This window comes from Mizuhopecten yessoensis, unplaced genomic scaffold, assembly GCF_002113885.1.
Source record: "Mizuhopecten yessoensis strain PY_sf001 unplaced genomic scaffold, ASM211388v2 scaffold1581, whole genome shotgun sequence".
Taxonomy (NCBI): domain Eukaryota; kingdom Metazoa; phylum Mollusca; class Bivalvia; order Pectinida; family Pectinidae; genus Mizuhopecten; species Mizuhopecten yessoensis.
In genome coordinates, this window is record NW_018404118.1 from 250,984 (window position 1) to 271,685 (window position 20,702).

Sequence of the window (20,702 nt, forward strand, 5' to 3'; positions counted from 1 at the left end):
CTGATTACCATGGTGATGGTACTTAGTCAATCTGATTACCATGGTATGGTACATAGTCAATCTGATTACCATGGTGCTGGTACCTAGTCAATCTGATTACCATGGTGATGGTACATGATCAGTCTGATTACCATGGTGATGGTACTTAGTCAATCTGATTACCATGGTGATGGTACTTAGTCAATCTGATTACCATGGTGATGGTAGTTAGTCAATCTGATTACCATGGTGATGGTACTTAGTCAATCTGATTACCAGGGTATGTTACATAGTCAAACTGATTACCATGGTGATGGTACTTAGTCAGTCTGATTACCATGGTGATGGTACATGGTCAGTCTGATTACCATGGTGATGGTACATGGTCAGTCTGATTACCATGGTGATGGTACTTAGTCAACTTACATATATTTTGTGGGATGTGCAATAAGTTATGTCATCAAAAGATCACATTTCAAGTGCAAGGATCCATGAATGAGTTTTGTCAAATAAATTTTACTTCTCTACCAAAGTGTTCCCATATGTGATTTTGAGTAACATAACTTGTTATGCATTTCGTTTATTCTTGCACCTTGTTGTAAAAGTATTTAACTGTGGTTTCATACTTAAATTGTTTGATGTACATGGCTACATTATGTAGTAAAAGCACTGTTTTCGATTCTCTTCATTACTTGGTAACCATATTGATCAATTGGTAGGTTACAGGTTACTAAAATTCAACCAATTTGACAGCAAAATGTACCTCAGCTATATTATGTTGTTAGTCTGTATAAGGTTGTAAGTCTATATAGTATGTTGTTAGTCTATAGTATGTTAGTCTATAGTATGTTGTTAGTCTATAGTATGTTAGTCTATACCGTATGTTGTTAGTCTATAGTATGTTGTTAGTCTATATCGTATGTTGTTAGTCTATAGTATGTTAGTCTATAGTATGTTGTTAGTCTATAGTATGTTGTTAGTCTATAGTATGTTGTTAGTCTATAGTATGTTGTTGGTCTAAAGTATGTTGTTGGTCTATAGTATGTTGTTAGTCTATAGTATGTTAGTCTATAGTATGTTGTTAGTCTATAGTATGTTGTTAGTCTATATTATGTTGTTAGTCTATAGTATGTTGTTAGTCTATATTATGGCGTTTAGTCTGTTGTTAGTCTATAGTATGTTGTTAGTCTATATTATGGCGTTTAGTATGTTTTTAGTCTATAGTATGTTGTTAGTCTATATTATGGCGTTTAGTCTGTTGTTAGTCTATAGTATGTTGTTAGTCTATATTATGGCGTTTAGTCTGTTGTTAGTCTATAGTATGTTGTTAGTCTATATAGGATGTTGTTAGTCTATAGTATGTTGTTAGTCTATATAGTATGTTGTTAGTCTATAGTATGTTGTTAGTCTATACAGTATGTTGTTAGTTGATAGTATGTTGTTAGTCTATAGTATGTTGTTAGTCTATAGTATGTTGTTAGTCTTTATCATGAAGTTGTGTTGGTATATGCATTATCAGCTATCTTTGTTGTTACAATAGCTTTGTTGGACCTGTGTGGGGGCCAGTACAATGCGAGTGTGGACTCACCGATCAACGTTAACTTTTCTGACATCACTAACCAGACGTGTGTATGGTACATACAACGTGACAGCAACAATCGTACCAACCTCTTTCTCAGTATCAGTTTCCTCGACGCAAATAGCTCCATCATCGTCTATTCGGGCCACTACTACAAGTCCAACAGCTCCAAGGCGAACATCATCAAGACTTACAAAGCTGGCGACACAGGTATCCTGATTACACCTGTATTCTGGTGACACTGGTATCCTGATTACACCTGTATTCTGGTGACCCTGGTATTCTGATTACACCTGTATTCTGGTGACGCAGGTATCCTGATTACACCTGTGTTCTGGTGACACTGGTATCCTGATTACAACTGTATTCTGGCGACACAGGTATCCTGATTACCCCTGTATTCTGGTGACACTGGTATCCTGATTAAACCTTTATTCTTGTGACACTGGTATCCTGATTACACCTTTATTCTGGTGACACAGGTATCCTGATTACCCCTGTGTTCTGGTGACACAGGTATCCTGATTACCCCTGTGTTCTGGTGACACAGGTATCCTGATTACCCCTGTATTCTGGTGACACTGGTATCCTGATTACACCTTTATTCTGGAGACACTGGTATCCTGATTACACCTGTATTCTGGTGAAACTGGTATCCTTATTACACCTGTATTCTGGTGACACTGGCATTCTGATTACACCTGTATTCTGGTGACACTGGTATCCTGATTACACCTTTATTCTGGTGACACTGGTATCCTGATTACACCTGTGTTCTGGTGACACAGGTATCCTGATTACACCTGTGTTCTGGTGACACTGGTATCCTGATTACACCTTTATTCTGGTGACACTGGTATCCTGATTACACCTGTGTTTTGGTGACACTGGTATCCTGATTACACCTGTGTTCTGGTGACACAGGTATCCTGATTACACCTGTATTCTGGTGACACAGGTATCCTGATTACACCTGTATTCTGGTGACACTGGTATCCTGATTTCACCTGTACTCACCATTTACACCTGTAATTTATGTATAAAATGGTATGATATATATGTATGACACCTTTTAATTTATCCAATCAAAAAAATTATATATTCTGAAAAAGTTTTAACATGATGTGATCACAGAACAAAATTCTTCTTTTCTTATTATGGAACATGATTCCCTTATTTGTCTTGAATGATTTTGACATATCATTATGGTATGTTCAGTTGAAAATGTTCAATATCAGTTGAGAAAATTCAGTATTCAACTTTTTCCTATTCAAATAAAATAAAGAGAAAGATCTAAACAATATGTTGTTACAATATTCATGATCTTCGTGTTCGATATTGTGTTACAATCATGTGTTTGTTCTGAAGATTTTATTATCTGTCTTTATTTACAGCGTCTGAACAGGTGGTGATCTCTGCAAGCAAAGTGACCTCTATTGTCTTTCAAAATAAAAATTCTTCTCAGGGATCCCTGCTAGTCGACTTCAATGCAGGAGGTATGTTAAATCTTACATAAAGCGTGTTCACATGATGTTAAAGATGATTACATGACACTATGACTTAAGGTGATCACAGGACACTTAAGATGATCACAATTGACACTAACGATGATCACATGACACTAACGACGATCACATGACACTAACAATGATCATATGACACTATTATAAAATAATCACAGGATACTAAAGATGATCACAGGATACTAAAGATGATCACATGACACAAAAGATGATCACATGACATTAAGTATGTCCAAATGATGTTAAAGATGATCATGTAACACTATGGACTGTCACATGGTACTATGGTAGGTCAACATGTCATACAGGGAGCAAGTCACATGTTACATAACCAGGTACTTGTTTACCTGCCTTTTATGCTACATACTCAAGTAACTGATCACCCATCTATAATATATATATATAAATATTACATACTCTGTCTATTCTGTAGTCTGGCCCTGGTCTGAACTCTGTCTATTCTGTAGTCTGGCCCTGATCTGAACTCTGTCTATTCTGTAGTCTCTGTTCTGGTCCCATGTTTCCTTTATACTAACATATTGCAGATACAAGATTGTCTGTTAAGTTACATTGGGTTCAGTTGTGCTCCAGTGTTGAGCTAAATGCTCGCTGCGATACTTTCATTATACCAGTGAGACAGTGTCCACTGTATATGTCTGGTATATTGTTTATCTCTTTGTCTGTCTGTCTGTCTCTTATCTTGCATCTATTTCTAAAATATTTTTTTTATCCTATGGTTGTTTATTCTGACATAATTTACCAGGATGTTAAAGTTCATTATTCAAGTTATAAATACTTTGACATTAGAATCAACTGTATTAATGTGTGATGGATTTATTTGTGTACAAAACTGATAAGTCACCCCAATCTGGTTCAACTTTTGATGTGTCACCCTATTAGATATACATGTATGTATCATCCGAAATTATACCACCTCAATATTATCAGGCTGAATCCCTAAAACACTGTTTATCAATCCAATCTGTATTGACATATGCAATAGATTAATTTAAAAGAAATTCTTTTATGATTAATAATAATTGAAATGATCAATGTGTATTACAGACTGTACCAAGGAGATAGAGTGGACAAAGCCGATTGTCTCCCCTATCTACCTGCCGGGGACAGGTCCAGTGAAATGTGTCTATCAGATGACGTTGCCAACCGACAGCAGGACCTCCGTTATGTCCTTCACAGACTTCAGCCTTGTAAAAGGTTCACTAATCGTCGAGAATGGCAAAATAAGTCATACATTAAAAGGTAAAGTATAAACATAATAACACCAGTCCCCTCTCACAGGTACAGACTGTATTTAGTAGGGGTTAATAGACATTTGACGGCATCAGTTCATCGTGGCTCTGTACCATACACAGAGCGAAGAAAGTTCAACTGTGTTGTCAACAAATTGTGCTAAACAAATAAACCTGTAACCATTAAAAGGAACTCCTGTTTGTGTGTAAAACCACATTGTTATATAGGTAAATTACACTGTATTGTTAAGTGAAGATTGATGGTATGTGTCAGAGATGTGTTTTTCTTGACAGGCATCAATGTACCTCAGGACCTTCTGCTTGGCACCAACGGAAATCTGTCTCTCACCATAGCCCTGGAAAACAACACAGCATCACAGCATTTTAAGGCTTTCATGATGGAGGCGGATCCAGGTAGGTACAAACAATATCGCCACCAACTACTCTGTAGGTTTTCTGTCTGTTGTCCTAACATGTTTTCTGTCTAGCTCTTGTTGTTACTCAAAGAACCCAAAGTTTGCAAGGATATATAGGAATCACTGTTTGACTGTCTGTCCATGAGCTCATAAGCATAAATCCTCCTTAACCGTGTGTTGACATTTTTGTAACCTAGGCCAACTAACATCATATGTAGATGTTCATGAACAAAGGAATTTGTGATTGGACCTTTTTTCCTGGAGTTATCATCATTGAAGCTTTAAGTTGCTGCTCCAAAAACATTTTAAGTGCTACTTCTCCTTAACATTTTCATATTTAAACATAGCACAGTGAAAGTACCTCATATTTAGATGAACATGGAGAAATGAATTTACGATTTTACTATTTTTCCTGGAGTTATTGCCCTTGAAACTACAATATTTGACTGCTCCAGAAACTTAGAAAGCAATACTCTTCCTTTACTGGCCGTTGGATCTTTATGTAACCTGTCACATGGAAAGGACATCATAGGTTGATGTACACAAAGGAAGGGATTTGTTTGAGTAGGTAGATTGAATGAAACAGGGGTATATCATTGTATATCATGTCTTTTGCCCGACCCACTATCCTCACACTTTTTCTGTCTCTCAATTGTTCTTGCATGCTTTCTGTTCTGGCCATAACTACTGATTCGATTTCGCTGAAGACAGCTAAATGATTTTTTGTGAAGAATTTTTCTTTTGTAGGATGGCATGGCTGTGTGTCAGGTACTACTCAAGGGTCAATGTCACATTAAGGTCAAAGATCAAATTCATTGTCTGGGCCATCAATTCTGACTAGCTGAAAATATCTCATTTAGGTTTAAGGTCAAGTTCATCATCAAGGTCATACATTTTTAGGTCACCTGAGTCTTTACCTGAGACAAAGTCTCAAGTGACCTATTGCGATTGCCTTTTGTCCGTCATCGTCCGTCGTGCATCCGTAAACAATTTACATTTTTGACTTCTTCTCCAAAACCACAGAACCAATTTCAATGAAATTTTGCAGAAACCTTCCATGGCTAAAGGTCAACCAAAATTGTGAATTATATGGTGCCCAGCACCCAGGGGCCTGAGGGGCGGGGACCAAAAAGGGTCAAATTGACTAAAATTTCAAATCTTCTTCTCAAGATCCAAATATGGTAGAATCAAATGCTCTTCATAGTACATATACTACCCAGATCTTTCACACTATTTTTGCATTACATGTAGTTCAAGTTACCTTTGTTACAAAATGATTTCTTTTTTATTTGGCAACATCGATAACATCAGTTTTTACATAACTCAGGTGACCGTAAGGCCCATGGGCCTCTTGTTACTCCTTTAAGATAACTATTAAGATAACATTTCAGAAATATACAAAGGATGACAAGGCAGTGCGTCACGAACCACAATTGGGTCTGTATGCCTAAAGTCAAGGTCATATTGACGCTCATTGAGATCAAAGGTGAAATTCATTGTCTTTACAGTAGCTTCTTACTTTCTGTGGGTATCTCAATGAAATTCGTGCAATGTACATAGGATGGTTGGATGGTGTGTCGCATACCACTTAGGGCCTGTATAGTGGTCACACAGACGAAATCCATCGGTTTTACTGATTTTCTCCTTTGAAGACTGTAGTCCTTATATCATGTATACTTTCTGTCTATTTGTTTATACTCGAGATTGCTGTTAACATCCGGTATCAGATAGATCATCGTGTTTAATGTTTATGTTTTCAGTCTGTACCAGACAAATAGATGTCAATGATAGTCAGCCATTCCACTTCTCCCTTCCATCCACGCCAAGCTTTCCACTGGATTGCCTTGTCATTGTTACTTCGCCATTGAAGACCACCCTGGTGGCAATGGTGAAGGACCTGGTGCTGGCAGGGGGAGGCGACTCTGTCACACTGCGGGATGGGGGCAGTCAGAGCTCCCCACAAATAGCAAGTCTTGTCTCTAATAGCCAGAACGGTAAAAAATCATTGTCAGATACTTGTATGTTTGACACATTATATATAATGATTTGGAGAGACTCGTAAATATTTGAAATAGTTTGTATAGTTGGCAACTATACAACATTTTACTCTTAATATCAATGAGTTTCCCCTCCAAAAATAATTTATTTCAACTTATAAATGTTATTTTTCTCAGAACCTGACCTGAAATGATGTTATGAAATCAATTTAAACAAATATTAAGTATATTGATTAGTTTTTTATACTTTCCTACAGGTCAGCTGATTATAACGAGTGGAAACAAAATGCTAGTACAGATCAGATTGGAGACTAGTCTGGCTATTAGAATTGTGAAGCTAGATTTAAAACATCAAGGTAAGGGCAGATCCCAGACATTAAAAGAAAGGGCAGATAACTTTCAGCTTTAAGTGAACATCAAGTCAAGGGAGAGAACTCCACATAATGTATATGATAACAACAAGGTAAGGGAAATTCCAAACATTAAAAGAAAGTGTAGAAAATGTTGAAGTTATTAGTGAACATCAAGGTAAGGGCAATGAACTCTTCGTATTTAAACATCAAGCTACAAGGTAAGGGAAGATAACTCCACATAATATAGCATCAAAGTAAGGGCATGGGATGCATAAGGACCCATATTCAGGAAATGGTTCTTGTGCTCAAGAATGGATTTCTTGTAACTTTCTTAAAAATCAAATTTTAACACTTCTGTATTCAGATTTTAGGTTCCCCTTAAATTATTAAAATCATTGACCAAATGAGAATTTTATCAACTCGGTGCTGGGAGAAGAATTTCACTTGAGCACAATATTCTGAGTTGGTTTAAGGTGGCTCGACACATCGTCATCAGCGTCCATTTTCGTGACGTACTTCCGGAAAAAGTACAGCTCGGACTCAATTATCTTGATCGAAATGTGCATGTACACCGTGTCGTCATTTCCGTTTTGCGTATCGGATATTCAATATCGTAGTGCAAATTATAGTAACACCTGGGCCGTTGTGTTTAAACGGTCAAACCGATCGGACCACTGTTGTTCGTTTATTAAATAAGGTAGGACCTAGTTATCTGATGCTGCTTTCAGGCGAGCCTTGAGAAAGCCTTGCAAGTCTTGCATACACATTTGTAGGTCCGCCAGGATTTATACCCGGAATTGTTACATTTATAAACGGTCAAACCGGTTGTTCTGCATAAACGAACAGGCCCCTGGTAAACAATAGTACACGTGCGTGCCGATGATATGTCAACACCCGATATCAAGATTTTACCGGGAAATGTATAATCACACGTACTTCAGGAATAAAGCTTTCCAATTCATTGACATAAACAGACTCACGGGAAGAGAGTGACATGAGCCCAGACCACCTCAAGAAGGTCATATAGGAAACACATGGAATGCGGACGTACCAACCTCATATGTGCATATCACATGCTTACACGAGTTCATAAGCTGAGGGAGTTTCGCTCTGTCGATTAAATCGTGTTTACAAATGTAGTCTACTTACTCTGTGAAAATAATGTTTTGTAAAATATCAAGATACCTATGAAATGCATGTGTGAGGGCACGTGAGAACGGCATACCATGCGATAGCCTCTGGTCACATATGTACCTGACATGTAATTATAAATATACCGTGAGTTAGCGGACTGTGGAATGATGTCCAAAGTGTACATGACTGAGGGTAATTTGGTTCCATTAAAGAACAATAAATTGATAATTTTGATATCATATTTTTGATTTATTTCCATCATTTGTTATATGTAAACAGAGACAACTGTCATTGTGTAAATGTCATCCCTCTGCAAAAAGTTCCGATTTTTTTCAAGGAAGATAACTCTCCCCCGGATCAAAGTGATTGTAAAATGTAAAATAAATTAATTATAAAGCCATTGTGTATATTTTGTTCAATTTCCCACTCTATATGTATAGATCTGTGTGTCCTGTTTGCTTTTAGCTTGTAGATAATCACTTTTATCCGTTCAAATTCAATAAAAAACACTTTGTGTAACATGTGTTACATATTTTGCGATAACTAAAATATTTGTAGGATTAATTATAAATGCTTCTTTTCATTTTTTTATTGTTTTTATTGTTCCGAACAATGCCACACACAAAAAAAACCGGAAAATATTAAAAGTGGCGAAAATTCAATTTTTTGGTATTTTTTCCTAAAAATTCCCCAAACTATCGGAATGTTTAGATTTTCATAGAATTAACTCTACATAGTTGCATAACCATTATATGAAAGTTTCAACGAATTTTGCTGGTTAATTGCGAAAGTGTGGAGCCACCTTAATGACTACAGGCCAGGTGCTATAAGAAGCCAAGGGAGATAACTTAATCAATTAAAAAAAGGGCTGAACATGTACTCTGTATAGCAAGAAAGATATTTCTTAGAGGGTCTTGTGATTTAATAGGAGTTAAACCATAACTGTAGCTGCATAAAAATAAATTGGGGAAATGTTGTTACAGAAGTATTATGCATGATGTAGAACTCAAAAAAATTTTAAAACTAGATCCCAAACCAGGTTAAACACCTCTGTCAAACCAGGAATTTAAATAAATCTTGTACTATAACTCAGCAATAATTTGATTGAGCGGCAGGCACACTGTTTGTCAAGACGGTGCTTGGCATTCATCGGGTGGTTTATGGGAACATTTCATTTAAGTTGTGTTAATTTTACCAACAGAAATTGCACATGAAATTTTGGTCACTTCCCCTTTAATGGCCCTCAAGTAACCAACCAAATTTGAAATGTATTGAATTGTGGTTTTAACTAGCTTTTAATTTTTAAGTGAATGATTTTGTGTGACAGCTATTTTAGATTGACAGAAAAACTATCCAAATAATAATAAGGAAGGTACCTGTGGTATCACTGACCTCTGCACTGTTAGGTTATTTAATTTTCAAGAGAATCTTAAAATATTTTAATTAAAATGCTATGAACATTTTAATTTGACTACCAATGACATGCAAATTGGTCTGTATGTTGTATGGATTATGTCCCTTTGTTTTTGACAGGAGGAGGAGCTGGGCGATACAGTGGCAGTGGTAACATCACATTAAATGCCTCTCAGTTTGTTCCCAACAATTCTGTGTACTTTTTAGTCACTGTGCCAGACAGCAGGGTGAGTCTCCGTGTTGTATTATCCTAGATACAAGGTTGAGATAAGAGTTGTTGTAACAGTATCCGTAGGATAGCACTATAAAGTCGGTATCAGATCCACACTGTCACAGGGAGCAAATACACCAACATACCTTGTCTCCGGCATGCATACATGTATGCACACTTACACAACACACATGGAGGCACGTCATTAAATGACCTCAGCTGTTAATAGGATCTTAAACAAACTAAAACTAAACCAACCTTTCATACTCCTTATCATATTTCGTATGGCAAAATTTGGATGTTATATTTAGTTTAGTGATTATTATCTTCTCTCCATAAACAAACAGTATGTACAATGTGTTATTTTAAAACTTTAAAATGCAGCTTTTAAAGAATTAACTTAAATCAGGACTTTGATCTTTGTATTGTATAAATTTTATAATATACAGTTATTTCCTTGTTCCTCCTTGTGTATAAGAATTCACACAGTGGCTTCTGATCTCAGTATAGTGTAGGTTGGTAATATGAAAAGCTTCAAAATTCCAGAAAAAAAATTAGTTTAAGATATAGTTAACTGAGACAGTTTTTATCAAAATATTGAATTTGAAATCATGTTAAAAATTTTGGAAACAGTTTGCAAATCGATACATCAATACATATTTAGACTTCCTGCTTGTAGGTAGAATCTTGTCTGGAAAGCTCCTCCTACAATTTTTTTCTCCAAAATTCATGAATTTTTATTGTTATCAACACACACAGTGTGAGTGAAGGATAGTATGCGTATTAGCCATTCCTTTTCAATTCTAACTTTTTCTCCATTGAGTAGTGATACCAAATTTTGAATTGTAGTTTGCATTTCACTGTTGTTCTTATGCATGCGATATAGAAACAAACAAAGAAATAATATAAACAATAGAGTTTTATTGATTAACAATCTTAGCACTAGAACACTACACCAATATTAATGCTACAAAATGTGTGGAGACTAGACCCTCATCATTTGAAGTTCCTGTACAGCATGTGTAGCTCCACTAGACCTTAATTGCTTGATAAATTACTGTTAAATATTTGCATGTGATCCAACTATAATTGCATATATCTTGCAATACGCAGTAAAAACACCAAGCAATGAGAGACCTGTACCTGTAGTGTACTATACTATCAGGACATTACATAAAGATGGCACTATATAATGAACACATTTTACATTGAAGACACAGAAGTGAGAGCACTATGTAATTAGGAAGTATGCCATGTAAGTGCTATACAGTGAATGCACAACACATTTAGGGCACCATAGAGTGAGGGGATGATATAGAGGAACCATACAATGAGGGCACTTATAGTCAATCTATGTAATGAGGGTACTTTCTTTGTAAGGAGGGCACTATCTATGTGATGAGGGTACTATCTTTGTAAGGAGGGCACTATCTTTGTAAGGAGGGCACTATCTTTGTAAGGAGGCCACTATCTATGTAATGAGGGCACTATCTATGTAATGAGGGTAATATCTTTGTAAGGAGGGCACTATCTATGTGATGAGGGTACTATCTTTGTAAGGAGGGCACTATCTTTGTAAGGAGGCCACTATCTATGTAATGAGGGCACTATCTATGTAATGAGGGTAATATCTTTGTAAGGAGGGCACTATCTATGTGATGAGGGTACTATCTTTTTAAGGAGGGCACTATCTATGTAATGAGGGCACTATCTTTGTAAGGAGGGCACTATCTATGTGATGAGAGTACTATCTTTGTAAGGAGGGCACTATCTATGTAATGAGGGTACTTTCTTTGTAAGGAGGGCACTATCTATGTAATGAGGGCACTTTCTTTGTAAGGAGGGCACTATCTATGTAATGAGGGCACTATCTATGTAATGAGGGCACTATCTATGTAAGGAGGGCACTATCTATATAATGAGGGCACTGTCTATGTAATGAGGGCACTGTCTATGTAATGAGAGCACTATGAAGTGGTGACACTATACTATAAGGACATTACATAGAGATATCATAATATAATGAACACATTTTACATTGAAGACATTGAGGTGGGGGCACTGTGTAATGAGGGTATATACAGCAGAGGTGTTTTACAGTGAATACACTTCTCAGTAAAGGTGTTATATAATTTCTTTGTTGGTGTCCTCGCAACAGTTAGGGTCATATGAAGACGGGGCATTATACAGTGAGGACATCTTAGAGTGAGAGGTTAATATAGAGACGGGACTGTATACAATGAGGGCACTATACAGTGACAAAACATCTTAGAGAGAGAGGTTAATATAGAGACAGGACTGTATACAATGAGGGAACTATACAGTGACAAAACATCTTAGAGTGAGAGGTTAATATAGAGACGGGACTGTTGACAATGAGGGCACTATACAGTGAGGACACATGAGAGTGAGAGGTTAAAATAGAGACGGGACTGTATACACTGAGGGCACTATACAGCGACAAAACATCTTAGAGTGAGAGTTTAATATAGAGACGGGGCTGTATACAATGAGGGCGCTATACAGTGAGGACGCCTTAGGGTGAGAGGTTTATATAGAGACGGGACTGTATACAATGAGGGCACTATACAGTGAGGACACCTTAGGGTGAGAGGTTAATATAGAGACGGGACTGTATACAATGAGGGCACTATACAGTGAGGACACATGAGATTGAGAGGTTAATATAGAGACGGGACTGTATACAATGAGGGCATTATACAGTGAGGACACCTTAGGGTGAGAGGTTTATATAGAGACGGGACTGTATACAATGAGGGCACTAGACAGTGAGGACACATGAGAGTGAGAGGTTGATATAGAGACGGGACTGTATCCAATGAGGGCACTATACCGTGAGGACACCTTAGGGTGAGAGGTTAATATAGAGACGGGACTGTATACACTGAGGGCACTATACAGTGAGGACACATGAGATTGAGAGGTTAATATAGAGACGGGACTGTACACAATGAGGGCACTATACAGTGAGGACACATGAGAGGGAGAGGTTAATATAGAGACGGGACTGGATACAATGAGGGCACTATACAGTATGTGTACTGAGATGAAACACTAAATAAATACAATGTCTTTGATGTTAGCTATAGATGAACTAAAACACCATGCACATATATAAAAAAGTGCTAAAAAAATAAACTTTTATGATTAAATAATTCCTAAAAAGATGATAAAACCCATCCTAGCAATAGAAAAATGAATGATATAAAAATGTCCTAACAATACATATAAAGAATCTTTGTTAAAAAGTATCCTGACTACAAAACAGCTTTGATAATAATAACCATCCTGACATTCAACAGACATCTATGATAAGAAATATACTGACAATACAAAAGATATTTTTGATAACAACCACATACAAATGGTGATACAAAGTACACCTATAACAAAATCTATCGTGAGAATACAAATAACATTTATCTGAACAATGTAAAACAATATCTTAAAACCATTCCAAAAATACAAATTATAATTAATATAAGCAACTAATAATCTCTAATTAGATCTAACATGGCGGCTACTGAAGACGTCAGTTAAAAGTTAAGTGAGCTATGTTAGATAACAAGGATATTGATTATCACACTTTTATAGAAATTGTTGAATAATAGGATATTCCATTTACACCTCAAAATTAATAAAGATATAATTTCATGGTTTTTTTCATCAGTTCATTTAATTGATGGTTTTCTTGATGTCCTTTTAACGTCCTATTTTCACTGCACTTTACTTATATCAAAATATGTCATATGCTGATTTTCACCACACTGGCTTTGTTTCACTTTTCACATACAAATTACACTAAATGTCAAACACAGTAATTGTCACCATATCGTTGGCTAGCTTTCTGTGTATAATCACTTGTCAGCGTAAGGCAAAGTCATAGCACAAGACTGGCGAAAGCACCTGTGAAATAAAGTTAATGCACTAGATTGGCCAGAGTCCCTACCACTGTACAGAAATCACATAAATCTATCACCCTGATATGACACAAAGGATCCGTCCATAGCTGGCAGTACGTCCATCGCCTCTTCATCCTCGTCATCATCACTGTCAAGCTCCATGCTGTCGTTGGCGGTGCCGCTATACAGGTGGTGCGTTGCTATGGAGATGATGCTGTTGATGGTTTGGGGGACGTAGTAACCATTGAACATGGTGAAGATGACCTGCTGGATTGTGACCCACTTGACATGACGATACTCATCGTAAGCTTCCCGCATCCACTCATAGATACTGATACGTTCCTCCAGGCGAATACGAAATTGGGAGAATACTGGGGAGGGAGACAGTCGGCGATGGCGACGGACATTTTCTCTAATACGACAATCTGGAAGGTCAACATCATTTATAAGTTAAAAAATATATTCACAATATTTTCAAAGTCTATGATTACCAGGCAAGCGACCAAACTTTATTGATTACAAAAAATTATACCATAAGTGAATTTGTTAATTTCTGTTGATGTCAAAAGTTTTCCTAATGAAACTGGAACAAAATTATCTCATTAGTAATGGTTAATTAACAGTGTGATGCTTTCAACATTTTATGAAAAACACCAGTAGGTAACACATTTACAAACTATGTGAGTACTATATCTGCCCCTAACTATGTGAGTACTATATCTCCCCCTAACTATGTGATTACTATATCTGCCCCTACTATGGGAGTACTATATCTGCCCCTAAACTGTGTGAGTACTATATCTCCCCCTAGCTATGTGAGTACTATATCTCCACCTAACTATGTGAGTACTATATTTGCCCCTAACTATGTGAGTACGATATCTCCCCCTAACTATGTGAGTACTATTTCTGCCCCTACTATGTGAGTACTATATCTGCCCCCACTATGTGAGTACTATATCTGACCCTACTATGTGAGAACTATATCTGCCCCTAACTATCTGCGTACTATATCTGCCCCTAACTCTGTGATTACTATATCTCCCCCTAACTATGTGAGTACTATATCTGCCCCTACTATGTGAGAACTATATCTGCCCCTAACTATGTGAGTACTATATCTCCCCCTAACTATGTGAGTACTTTATCTGCCCCTACTATGTGAGAACTATATCTGCCCCTAACTATGTGAGTACTATATCTGCCCCTAAACTGTGTGAGTACTATATCTCCCCCTAACTATGTGAGTACTATATCTCCCCCTAACTATGTGAGTACTATATCTGCCCCTACCTATGTGAGTACTATATCTGCCCCTAACTATGTGAGTACTATATCTACCCTTAACTATGTGAGTACTATATCTCCCCCTATATCTGCCCCTAACTATGTGAGTACTATATCTACCCTTAACTATGTGAGTACTATATCTCCCCCTATATCTGCCCCTAACTATGTGATTACTATATCTGCCCCTAACTATGTGAGTACTATATCTGCCCCTACCTATGTGAGTACTATATCTGCCCCTAACTATGTTAGTACTATATCTCCCCCTAACTATGTGAGTGCTATATCTCCCCCTAACTATGTGAGTACTACATCTCCCCCTAACTATGTGAGTACTATATCTCTCCCTAACTATGTGAGTACTATATCTACCCTTAACTATGTGAGTACTATATCTCCCCCTATATCTGCCCCTAACTATGTGAGTACTATATCTCCCCCTAACTATTTGAGTACTATATCTCTCCCTAACTATGTGAGTACTATATCTCCCCCTAACTATGTGAGTACTATATCTCCCCCTAACTATGTGAGTACTATATCTGCCCCTAACTATGTGAGTACTATATCTGCCCCTAACTATGTGAGTACTATATCTGCCCCTAACTATGTGAGTACTATATCTCCCCCTAACTATGTGAGTACTATATCTCCCCCTAACTATGTGAGTACTATATCTCCCCCTAACTGAACTGAGTACTATATCTCCCCCTAACTGAACTGAGTACTGTCTCCCAAAACCTAACACTGAGTGCCATCTCCTGAACATAACTGAAAACTTTCTCCCTAAAACTTATCAGAGTACTATCTCCCGCAAACCTAATTGAGTACTATCTCCCGAAAACCTAAATGAGTACTATCTCCCGCAAACCTAATTGAGTACTATCTCCCGCAAACCTAATTGAGTACTATCTCCCACAACCCTAATTGAGTACTATCTCTCTCCCGCAAACCTAATTGAGTACTATCTCCCGCAACCCTAATTGAGTACTATCTCCCGCAAACCTAATTGAGTCCTATCTCCCGCAAACCTAATTGAGTACTATCTCCCGCAAACCTAAATGAATACTATCTCCCGCAACCCTAATTGAGTACTATCTCCCGCAAACCTAATTGAGTACTATCTCCTGCAAACCTAAATGAGTACTATCTCCCAAAGTATTATCTCCCAAACATAACTGAGTACTCTCTCCCAAACATAACGGAGTACTATCTCCCAAACATAGCTGAGTACTATCTCCCAAACATAGCTGAGTAATATCTCCTAAACATAACTGAGTACTATTTCCCCTTAACTTATCTGAGTACTATCTCCCAAACATAACTGAGTACTATAACCCAAACATTACCTGAGTACTATCTCCCAAACATAACTGAGTACTATTTCCCCTTAAATTATCTGAGTACTATCTCCCAAACATTACTGAGTACTATAACCCAAACATTACCTGAGTACTGTCTCCCAAACATAACTGAGTACTATAAGCCAAACATAACTGAGTACTTTCTCCCAAACATAACTGAGTACTATCTCCCAAACATAGCTGAGTACTATCTCCCCCAAACATAACTGAGTACTATCTCCCCCAAACATAGCTGAGTACTATAACCCAAACATAACTGAGTACTATCTCCCCCAAACATAACTGAGTACTATCTCCCCCAAACATAACTGAGTACTATAAATCAAACATAATTGAGTACTATCTCCCAACCATAACTGAGTACTATCTCCCCCAAACATAACTATCTCCCAAACATAACTGAGTACTATCTCCCCCAAACATAACTGAGTACTATCTCCCCCAAACATAACTGAGTACTATCTCCCAAACATAACTGAGCACTATCCAAACCTTTAATAATATTTCCCCCAAACCTAAGTGAGTACTTTTTCCTCAAAACCTAATTGAGAACTCTCTCTCCTAACTTCACTTAGTTTTATCTCCCCTCACCTTACTTAGAACTATCTCCCCCAAACTGAACTAAGATTTATCTCCTCAAACCAAACTAAGATATATCTCCCCAAACCTAACTAAGATTTAACTCACCAAACCTAGCTTAGATATATTTCCCCAAACCTAACTAAGATATATCTCCCCAAAACCTAGCTAAGATCTATCTCCCCAAACCTAACTAAGATCTATCTCCCAAAACCTAACCATGATCTGTCTCCCAAAACCTAACTAAGATATATCTCCCCAAACCTAGCTTAGATATATCTATCTCCCAAAACCTAGCTTAGATATATTTCCCCAAACCTAACTAAGACATATCTCCCCAAACCTAGCTAAGATCTATCTCCCAAAACCTAACTAAGATACATTTCCCCAAACCTAACTTAGATATATCTCCCAAACTCTGGCTAAGATCTATCTCCCCAAACCTAGCTAAGATCTATCTCCCAAAACCTAACTAAGATCTATCTCCCCAAACCTAACTAAGATATATCTCTTCAAACCTAACTTAGATATATCTCCCAAAACCTAGCTTAGATATATCTATCTCCCAAAACCTAGCTTAGATATATCTCTTCAAACCTAACTTATATATATATATCTTCAAACCTAACTTAGATATATCCCAAAACCTAATTAAGATATATCTCTCCAAACCTTTCTTATATCTATCTCCCTAAACCTAACTCAGATATATCTCCCCAAACCTAACTTAGATATATCTCCCCAAACCTAACTAAGATATATCACCCAAAACCTAACTAAGATATATCTCCTCAAACCTAACTAAGAAATATCACCTCAAACATAACTTAGATATATCTCTTCCAACCTAACTTAGATATATCTCCCCAAACCTAACTAAGATATATTTCCCAAAACCTAACTAAGATATATCTCCTCAAACCTAAGTAAGAAATATAACCTTAAACATAACTTAGATATATCTCTTGAAACCTAACTTAGATATATCTCCCCAAACCTAACTAAGATATATTACCCAAAACCTAAATTAGATATATCTCCCCAAACCTAACTTAGATCTTCTATCTCCCCAAACCTAACTAAGATATATTACCAAAAAACCTAATTTAGATATTTCCCCCTTAAACTGACTTAGATCTATCTCCTCAAACCTAACTAAGATATATCTTCCCAAACCTAACTTAGATCTTCTATCTCCCCAAACATAACTAAGATATAATTCCAAAAAACCTAATTTATATATATTCCCCAAATACTGACTTAGATCTATCTCTCAAAACAAAACTAAGATCTACCTCCCCAAACGTAAATTAGATATATCACCCCAATCCTAAATAAGATATATCTCCCCAAACCTAACTAAGGTATATCATCTTAAACCTAACTTAGATATATCTCCCTAAACCTAACTAAGGTATATCATCTTAAACCTAACTTAGATATATCTCCCTAAACCTAACTAAGGTATATCATCTTAAACCTAACTTAGATATATCTCCCTAAACCTAACTAAGGTATATCATCTTAAACCTAACTTAGATATATCTCCCTAAACCTAACTAAGGTATATCATCTTAAACCTAACTTAGATATATCTCCCTAAACCTAACTAAGGTATATCATCTTAAACCTAACTTAGATATATCTCCCTAAACCTAACTAAGGTATATCATCTTAAACCTAACTTAGATATATCTCCCTAAACCTAACTAAGGTATATCATCTTAAACCTAACTTAGATATATCTCCCTAAACCTAACTAAGGTATATCATCTTAAACCTAACTTAGATATATCACCTTAAACCTAACTTAAATATATATCCCGCAAACTTACTAAGATGTATCTCCCCAAACCTAACTAAGATATATCACCTTAAGCCTAATTTAGATACATTTCCCCAAACCTAAATAAGATCTATATCCCAAAACCTAACTTAGATCTATCTCCCAAAACATAACGAAGATATATTGCCTCAAACCCAACATAGATCAAACTTCCAAAATCAAACTTAGATATATCTTCCCAAACCTAACTAAGATATATCTTCCCAAACCTAACTAAGATATATTTCCCCAAACATAACTTAGATATATCTTACCAAACCTAACTGAGATATATCTTCCCAATACACATATTAATACATAACATTTTACCTATTCATACACTTGAATAATGTATATATGAACGTGTACTATACATATCAAAACATTAGTGTGTATTAAGTATATTTATATCTTAAAAAAATCAGGATGAGAATTTTAAATTCTATTCTTTTTAAGGATAGGGGGATGTTAAAGGGACATAACTTACCGAGAAGAAGGATTTGATGTGATGCTTTGTCGTGACACGACATCAGCTCACGGAGTCTCTGAGCGATAGCATACACCTCCATCTGAGTGACAGGCTTGGCAGGGACGTACATGACTCTAAATGACAATAATATATGGCAGTATAGGAGCAGTGATCTGTTTCTTAACCTTGAATGGTGTGCAGCTGTTTACTAAGGCTAATATAGCTTATACTGAGTCTAGCTGGGCCTTTCTAGCTTGTATCAAACCTTCTTGTGTCTGGTGTGCAATGAGTCTGGGGTGACCCTACACAGGTACATATACACAATTCTTAATGGGTAAACAAACATGTGTACCTGTGATTGTGAACGGTCCCCCAGGTGGGGCGGAATGGTCCCCAAGGTGGGGCAAGGACAGGTTTTAATTGCAGTAACAATCCCCGTTTATTTTGGGTCAACACAGGGCTTTGCTAATTTGTTTTCCGTATCACACCACATACACCAGGTGCTAATTACTAGGTGGGGGACAATGCTATTACAATCACACTAAAATCTTACAGTCCTAAAGGTGTCACAACACTTTACAGGTAGGACAAACAAAAGTCATCACACAGGTGTCACTGTAGTCGTTAATAATTACAGGTGATGTAACCTCTAAAACACTGTATATACACTCATTAATGTAGATCGACTTCTGGAATAAGATTTCGTATATCTAACAATTAAAGCAGACTTTATAATTTAAAGGCTATGTAGATTTAGCAAACAATGCAAGCCGAAGACTATTGTACATTAGTTCAAACATATTTTGACTGCATTCCCTTGATTTTTAAGCAGGTTTTTTTTTAGTTGGTATATAAAATTATGCATCTAAAAGGGTCAATTGACTAAAGTTTCAAAAATCTTCTTCTCAAGATCCAGATATGGTAGAATCAAATACTCTTCATGGATGGAAGGGTCTTAAGGTGCTTTACCGAAGTTGTGAATTTCATGACACTGGGGTCTCGGGTTTCCACCTGGGGAGGGGATAAACTTTACCAAAGTTTATATAGGGAAATCATATTTTGGACCAGTATTTGTTTAATTTCCATTGGAACTAATTCCAACTTGGTTAGCATTTTCAGTATTGGATAGCAGTTGGATGATATGCATAAATCAGTCCTAATTGACCCCAAGGGGCTGATGGGTGGGGCCAAAAAGGGTCGAAATTGACTAAAATTTCAAAAATCTTCTTCTCAAGACCCAAATACGGTAGAATCAAATACTCTTCACAGATGGAAGGGTCTTATGTGCTTTACCAAAATTGTGAATTTCATGACCCTGAGGTCTCACTTTCCCCCTGGGGAGGGAATAAACTTTACAATAGTTTATATAGGGAAATCACATTTTGGACTAACTTTTG

At 36.7% G+C, this 20,702-nt stretch overlaps 2 protein-coding genes across 2 annotated transcripts in view; one reads left to right on the forward strand and one right to left on the reverse strand.

Annotated features, from left to right (window-relative positions):
* LOC110465462 (cubilin-like) overlaps positions 1 to 20,702 on the forward strand; it is a 55,783-nt gene that overhangs the window by 6,332 nt on the left and 28,749 nt on the right. Inside the window, exons 3-9 of the mRNA XM_021521296.1 lie at positions 1,520 to 1,768; positions 2,953 to 3,054; positions 4,147 to 4,341; positions 4,626 to 4,745; positions 6,508 to 6,741; positions 7,002 to 7,100; positions 9,765 to 9,871. Of these exons, the coding sequence (XP_021376971.1) occupies positions 1,520 to 1,768; positions 2,953 to 3,054; positions 4,147 to 4,341; positions 4,626 to 4,745; positions 6,508 to 6,741; positions 7,002 to 7,100; positions 9,765 to 9,871 (1,106 nt within the window). The remainder of the gene's footprint in view (positions 1 to 1,519; positions 1,769 to 2,952; positions 3,055 to 4,146; positions 4,342 to 4,625; positions 4,746 to 6,507; positions 6,742 to 7,001; positions 7,101 to 9,764; positions 9,872 to 20,702) is intronic.
* LOC110465470 lies at positions 12,783 to 20,231 on the reverse strand. The gene is made up of 2 exons (XM_021521308.1): positions 19,324 to 20,231; positions 12,783 to 14,203 (listed from the first exon to the last, which is right to left on the reverse strand). The coding sequence occupies exons 1-2, from the start codon at positions 19,433 to 19,435 to the stop codon at positions 13,839 to 13,841; spliced, it is 477 nt and encodes a 158-aa protein (XP_021376983.1). The 5' UTR covers positions 19,436 to 20,231; the 3' UTR covers positions 12,783 to 13,838.